This window comes from Momordica charantia, assembly GCF_013281855.1.
Source record: "Momordica charantia cultivar OHB3-1 chromosome 11 unlocalized genomic scaffold, Mcharantia_2.0 BLBB01000011.1, whole genome shotgun sequence".
Taxonomy (NCBI): Eukaryota; Viridiplantae; Streptophyta; class Magnoliopsida; order Cucurbitales; family Cucurbitaceae; genus Momordica; species Momordica charantia.
The window spans coordinates 2,110,162-2,118,033 of record NW_028275159.1 but is presented as its reverse complement, the minus strand read 5'-3'; the positions used below and the strand labels follow the sequence as shown (position 1 = coordinate 2,118,033).

Below are 7,872 nucleotides of genomic sequence, written 5' to 3'. Positions count from 1 at the left end.
GCCATTTTCATTTGCACCCCTACAGAAGAGAACTGCAACAAAAACATAATATTCAAAATTCATATATCCATGGAATCAGAGACGTGGTTCTCCCATTTCCTCATCCCTCTCGCGCTTCTCATTTTTGCTCTTCTCGTCGTCATTTCCAAACTCAGAAAAGTAAGCCACAAAAACCTTCCACCAAGCCCACCTTCCTTTCCGGTCATCGGTCACCTCCATCTTCTCCGAAACCCATTCCACCGAGTGCTACACAATCTCTCCGATAAGTACGGCCCAATTTTATCCCTTACAATCGGTTCCCGGCCGGTGGTGGTTATAACCTCCCCCACCGCCGTCCAGGAGTGCTTCACCAAAAACGACGTCGTTTTCGCCAACCGCCCTCGCCTGCTCTCGGGCAAGTACATCAACTACAACTACACGGCGGTGGGATTCGCCCCCTACGGCCCGCACTGGCGCAACATGCGCCGCCTCGCCACCACCGAGCTACTCTCCAACCACCGCCTCAACACATTTCTCAACGTCCGAGTGCAGGAGCTCAAGTTGTGGGTCAAAAATTTGTACCGATATTTAGTAAGCAACGACGAGAGTGATAATAATTTTGTTAGAGTGGAGATGAAGTCGAGACTGAACGATCTGTCGTTCAACACGCTGATGAGGATGGTGAGTGGGAAACGGTATTACGGTGATGAGGTGGAGGACGTTGAGGAGGCGAGGGAGTTCAGGGAGATCATGAAGGAGCTTCTTCGGCTGAGTGGGGCGTCGAATCCAGCGGATTTTTTGCCAGTTTTAAGGGTGTTTGATTATCAGGGGCTTGAAAAGAGGATGCTGAAAGCGAATCAGCGATCAGATTCGTTCTTACAACGTCTGATTGATAGGCAACGGGAAAGGAGAAGTTGGCGCCGCCAGGACGAAGATCATGGAAAGAACATGATTGATGGTCTGCTGTCGTTGCAAGAATCGGAACCTCAGTATTACTCCGATGATATTATCAAGGGTCATGTTTTGGTAAGTCAAATTTTAAGTATTAACTTTTGAATCTTAGTTTCTGTCTTCAACGATTAAATTATGGAAAAAACTTGTTTTTCGAAGTCTCTTGACATCATTAAATATGTTGGTGGAAAGAAATTACAAAAACAAATAATGAATTGTTAAATATTTAATGATATCAGAAGAATAAATTTTGTGAAACAACTTGTTACTTAAAATCATTAGAGGCAAAAATTAAAAAAAATGAATGGTAAAGTATTTAATATTGTTAAAGAATTTTAAAGAATAAAAAATTTCCTTAAATTATTAATAAATTTTATAAAGAAAAAACTTTGAGTACGTGTTCTTTTTAACACCATTAAATATTTAACAAATCATTATTTTTAAAATTCTATTTTTATTTTTACATTTTTTTTAGTGGGGGTAAAAGAGGAAGTTCCTTAGGAGCCAATTTTTTTTTTGTTTTTATAAGTATCTTTTATTTTTGTACCTAACTTTTAAAATATTTAGAAACTAGTAACAAATCGTTGGAGAATGAGATCGGAGATATTAGAAAATTTTCTGGTATCAGAGGGAGCACTGATATTTTCTTGTCAAAGTCGTATTAAAGATGATTGGAATTCAAATAATAAATACGAATATCTTGTGATGCGGAAAAGACCGAAAACAGCTTACTCCACTCATTCCAAAATAAAAAATATATACATTTTAAAATGAGTATTATCTTTGGATACAAATAAAATGGTGACGTAATAAAAGAAAATATGAGTGATGCAGACCATACTAGCGGCTGGAACTGACACAACAACGGGAACAATCGAATGGGCGATGTCGCTACTGCTGAACCATCCAGCGGTGATGAAGAAGGCGTGGACCGAGATAAGCGAGTGCGTGGGCGAGCATCGGCTGGTGGAGGAGGCGGATCTCAACAAGCTACAGTATCTTCAAGCCATAATCACGGAGACCCTGCGGTTGTTTCCGGCCGCCCCGCTGTTGGTCCCACACGAGTCCTCCGAGGACTGCACAGTCCAAGGATTCCACATTCCCAAAGGCACAATGTTGATTGTCAACGCGTGGGGCATCCACCGGGACCCCAAACTGTGGGACAATCCCACCAGCTTCCGACCGGAGAGGTTTCAGAAATGGGAAGAAGAATCGAACCAGTGGGTGCCGTTTGGGGTGGGGAGGAGAGCGTGCCCAGGAGCTGCGCTCGCCCACCGGGTCGTCGGACTCACGTTGGCCACTCTGATTCAGTGCTTCCATTGGGAGAGGCTCGGTGAACAGGAGATTGACTTGTCTGAAGGAACTGGAATCACCATGCCCAAGGCCAACCCCTTGGAGGCACTCTTCAAACCTCGTAGCTCCATGATTAATTTACTCTCTCAACTTTGATTTTCAATTACCAATTAATTATCATCTGTATTATTATATGTACGTTGTAATACCATGCATCTCTCTCATTTGTACTCTCGTGGGAATAAAATTTGTTCAATTTGTCTTTTAACTTCCGTAATTGTTTTAAAAGAAGGGATGCAAAATTAATTTTACCGGCAAATATAATTTTGGTCTTGAGATGTGGAGATCATCAAAGTTTGTAAAATAGTTATAAATAATCCTTAAAATGGACCATTAGAACATAGTTCAACAAATTAGGACATATGCATCCAATTATGAGATTGAAAATTCGAATTCTCATCTCACATAGTATAATAAAAAGAAAACTTTTTAAAATGAGTTGAATAGTTGAATGTTATTTGATTAATGTTACATCGAGAAGACATCGTGTTCCATTCCTCTTCAATTCCGAGCACCAAACGCTCCCTCTCAAAATCAATAATCTGATTGCATTGGAAAAGAGAGAAGAAGGAAGAGGATGAAGATGGAGAGTCCAATCACCGTAAAAAGGACAGTATTAAATTAACAATACTTTGTCAAATTAGCATTTAAATTTATTTTATAAATTTGAGAGATAAAAACAAGTAAAGAAGTATTTTTAAAAATTTTAATTTTAATGTTATTTTGGTTTTTGTTGTCATTAAATACTTTGGCGGGAAGGGTTATTGGATTGGAGAAGAGCCAAAGAGGCAGTCAAGCGAAGAGAGGTCATTATCGAACGAAAACATGGACCACCGGATTGCGGTGTCCTGTATCGATTCGTAACAATTTTGGCACTTTTAAGAGGATATCTGTAGAAATTATACTCGTCCCAAAATAAAAACTCAAGCTTTGCTTTGTCAACAAAATGGATGTGATAATGTCATATGGTCTAACTTGGCCTAATTTTCCATTCCTACTTATCTTTCCAATAGATATTTTCATATGAGTGTGCATTATTAAATTTTTCAAATAGAACATCATGAATGATGAAATTATCATGAGTCTTGTAAGACTATTCTAAACAAAAAAAAAAAAAAAAAAAAATCTTTGACTGTCTATTATCTTATTTGAAAATTAAAAATGTGTAATCAATTTTTTTTTGTGACCTTTATATAGATTGATAATAGATTTAATTATTTCTCTGATCTTTATAGGTGGATAAATAATCTCAAATAGAAAAAACCATCCGTTTTTTAATTAATTATTTATTGTGAATATTTTCTCCTATCCTCATATTTATAACACGATAAAATTTAAGTATTATAGGTAATTATTATTATTAAAAAATTGATAACTAAAAGAAATGAATGCATAAAAGAAAAGAGATAAAATAGAATAAATGGTTGTCAAATTTTTAATAATGATAAATAAAAAGATATCTTCTAATCGATAAGCATACAAATTTTTAGTACTACGAAAAAATTTTAAGTACTTGAGTTTTATGTTAGATCGCAAGAACAACTAAATGTTGGATTATGGCAAAATATTAGAAAGACAAATTGTCCCGCATCGAAAAAGCACAAAAAGAAGATGTGCTCGCAGTTCAGGTTCATATCTTTGAATTTTATTAATCCCAATTAAAATATTGGTATACTAGTTCTAATTAATTGAATGATACTTGTTTTGAGAGAATATTTTGGGTAAATTTTGCTTGGGTGGCATAAACTTCTTTTTTTTTCCGTTTGAAATTTTCTATAAAAGCTGTAGGCTTAACAAGAAGTAAAGAAGGACACGCAGTATCCATACCGGACCGAAAATGGGGATTATATCTTTTGGAGTTGTAAGATATTTTGGTGCCACCAAGTCCAATATATTTTTCAAACTAGAGAGTCGAATCCAGGGACTATTCTTTTTCCAATTTTGAGACGGCCGGTTTGATGGAAAAGAGGGTTGAGTGAGCGTTGGGAGTTAGACCGAAAGCGAAAATAACGTAGTTTTCAAGTGTGTTTTGGAGTGATTTTGGCGTGATAAAATCATTTTTGACATTATCAAAATCACTTCTATTTCTGTGAATCATGTTTTGTAAATTAAAAAAATTGATTTTAAAAAAATATATAAAATCGATTTTTAAAGTATTATTTTGAAAAATTAATTATACATAAATCTCTTTTTTCAAAATCACTAATCAACTCTAAAGCAGAGATAGAAAAATTGGAAGTAAATAAAATATAATAATCCCTACTATTTAAACATACTTTGTTTGAACTTGAAGGAACCGAATCACGATGCCAAAAACGTAATCTATTCTCTCCCACGATCTTTTTAAACTCAAACTCTCTCAATCTTTTGTTCAAGTTTTCAGTTTCATAATGGAAATCAAGGAATTATACTTTGATGGTACGTCTCATTGAAAAATTATACTAACCTTTCATAGTTAACTGATTTTATTACGCCAAAATAAGCTTTAGCTCCACCATAAATAGAAATAGTATCTATCGCTGGGCAAGAGGTTCTTACTTCGAATTTCCCTACCCCACTTGTTGTACTAAAAAAAATTGATTTTATTATATAATATTATAAATTTCCATTTTATTTTACTTTATTATTATTATTAATTAATATCAATATAATTTGTTATTAAAATATTAATTATTCTATATCTAATTTATATTATGATTCAAAATAGTTTTAGTAAACAACATCAATGGATTTCTGATATGGATTATATAAAATTTATAGTAAACAACGTTAAAGAAATAGCGTTACGATCCCAATTCATTGCAAGTAAACTAGGCCTTATTCCTAAAATAAAAGCCCTTATAGTCTTAATAGTCATTTTGAATCCAATTTTCATCAAATAGTTGTCACCTGGTCTACCTTAAGGTAGGTTTGAGATTGATTTTAGAATGAGTGATTTTAGCAAAAGAGTTTTGATGATAATTGATTTTGAGGAAGTGATTTTTATATAATTATTTTAACGTTTCTTATACACTTTTAAAGTGATTTTTATATAATTAAAATAATTTTGAATAGTTAATATTTAGAGTTTAAATATAGAATTTGACAAAATTTTTAGAAACAAAAATTTGAGAGAGAGAGATTTTAGACGGTGAGAGATAAAAATTTTAGACAAAATAACTTTAGAAAGAGATGAAAATTAAAAATTTAGAGAGAGCATACAAAATTTTTAGAGAAAAAATAGAGATAATAAATAAAATTAAGGAAAAATAAAGTTAGAGAGGGACAAAAAAAATTTAGAAAAGAGAAAAAATTTTCTCAACAATTAAGGTGAAAATAAGGTGAACAAAAAAGACCATTTTTAAAATTAAAACAATAACTATTTTAAAAATTAATTTTATATTAAATTTTTTGGTAAAAAATTACTTGGATAATCACCCTCCAAGTAATTGACTGGGAATCGCTTAAAGCGGTTTTGAATTTTTCTAAGATTACTTATGTATTATTGCAAAACATTCTATTTTAAAATAGTTTACTAAGTTGTTTGAACTTTGAACTAAAAAAACAACACCAACAATAAAATTCAATTACACATTCATTTTGTTCTTATAACTTGAGTATAGTTTCAATTTGGTTGGTTAGTTTTAAATGTTTTAATGAAATCACTGTAATTTGGATTTTGTTTGAATTTAGTTTCTATAATTTATCAAGTCTCATGAATGATCTCTCTTATTATCCTATTAACCTTGTTTTTTCCTTTTTAACTTGACAATGAGTTTAGGTAAACAGTTTCTCTTTGTTAGATATTTTCTTTATCATAGTATAAAGTGTAAACATAACTTTTAAAAGATAACCAAAATACAACGAGGATTAACAAAATTTCTTCGTAGATTTTTTAAAAATAACAAAAGTTGTACAAAAGAATAAAATATATAAATATAAATTTCAAAACTCAAAAAAGTTTGGTTTAAAGAAGTATTAAAAAAATAATTTATTATATAAATCAAACTTCAATACAAAATCCAATCCAAACATGATCCAAATTTGGCCCATTAAATTAGGTTTATAGATAGATTAGTTCATGGGCCAAAAGTTTAGTAGTTAATAATGTCCAAGTTCGACCGAAGCTCGTAAAGTTTGGACCTTTCCCTCCGGCCCAGCGAAAGGTGAGTCCATAAGGTAACGTAAAAAGAAAATAAATAATAAATCAAAACTCACGTGACTCGATGGACCGTGGAGTTCCAAATTCAAACTCCCAACGAAACCATTGATGACAGCTCTAGAAAATTCATAACTATTACGAAAAACAAAAAACAGCAAATTATTTCCACCGTCGGATTCTCGGGACTTTATCATTTCCGATAATTTCTCTCGGTGCTCCGTTGTTTATTGCCCACCGCAATAATCTCCCTTCTCATTCTTCTTAAGCGAGCCTTCTCAATCGACTCCCAAATCTGAACCTCCTTACTTTTTTTCCTTTTCAAAATGTCTGAGCCTGAGATCGCCGCCGTGCCAACTTCTCCACCGTCGAAAGCCGCAACGGATTCCCCTGGAGATCAGGCCAAGGAGCTAACCAAATCGCCGAAATCCTTTAGCGCCTCGTTCAGTATTTGGCCGCCTTCCCAACGCACTCGTGACGCTGTCGTCAAACGTCTGATCGAGACGCTCTCGAACCCCTCCGTTCTCTCCAAGCGCTATGGCACTGTACCCCAAGATGAGGCCGCTGAAGCAGCGCGTCTTATAGAGGAGGAAGCTTATTCTTTCGCCGCATCTAAAGCCAACGCCGACGACGACGGGATCGAGATCCTTCAGCTATATTCTAGGGAGATCAGCAAGCGCACGCTCGAGACAGTCAAGGCGAAAGCGGCACCCGATTCCACAGCCGAAAACGGTTCGTCTTCTCCTGCTGCATCGGCGACCATTAAGGAGGAAACCCCCTCTGTTGAAGAATCCTGATTCGTCTAGGATTGAGTCCCAGTAGAATATGAATTAGGTTTTCCGGATGCTTCACCAGGGTTTCTAATATCGGGATCTGTTTGTACTGCTTATCAATTTCTGATGCTTACATGAGAATCATTACCTTTTAATTTGAACGTCTAGGTCCCCTGCCTCACATCTCAACGTGTTTTTGCTTTTCCATCAATCTTCTGTTCTTTGCGATCTGAAAGTCGTGGTTTCCTAACATAGGCTTATTCATGTTCCTCTATTCCTAAGCATCTTTCGTGGCTGACTCTTTATCATCCTTCGCTTAATGTCTAATCTTCACTAATAGGATTTTTGTTTGGGTTTGCTCGGGCTATGGTTCTATAAGTATTGTAGGCTAATAGATATAGGACTCTAGTTGCAGTACATTTGCATTATAATCAACTGTGGGGCACTGGAAGAGACTACAGAGATGGAAGTGGCTTTTAAGCACCTTCTAACCCGATGGTGAACCCCTGGTGAAAATACATCTTTGAGAATGCACGCATTGAGTTGCTTGTTCAAGATTCTATAACTTCTATTTCTGTCTCATATCCCAAATTGACACGCTTTGTCGTGTTGATAATTTAGATTTCATGGGTCTCATCTAATGTTTCATAATGATCTCTCTTTCTCTGTATTTATACC

General features: G+C 34.8%; 2 protein-coding genes across 2 annotated transcripts; both read left to right on the top strand.

The window, feature by feature from the left end:
• On the top strand, window positions 1-2,491 carry LOC111008554 (cytochrome P450 81Q32-like). The gene is made up of 2 exons (XM_088119377.1): window positions 1-1,005; window positions 1,765-2,491. Exons 1-2 carry the CDS (start codon window positions 70-72, stop codon window positions 2,377-2,379), a joined length of 1,551 nt encoding a protein of 516 aa, XP_087975503.1. The 5' UTR covers window positions 1-69; the 3' UTR covers window positions 2,380-2,491.
• A 4,044-nt stretch (window positions 2,492-6,535) lies between these two features.
• Window positions 6,536-7,375, top strand: LOC111012991 (MFP1 attachment factor 1). Its single transcript, XM_022287314.2, has one exon. The coding sequence runs from the start codon at window positions 6,748-6,750 to the stop codon at window positions 7,216-7,218; it is 471 nt and encodes a 156-aa protein (XP_022143006.1). The 5' UTR covers window positions 6,536-6,747; the 3' UTR covers window positions 7,219-7,375.
• The last annotated feature ends 497 nt before the right edge of the window (window positions 7,376-7,872 follow it).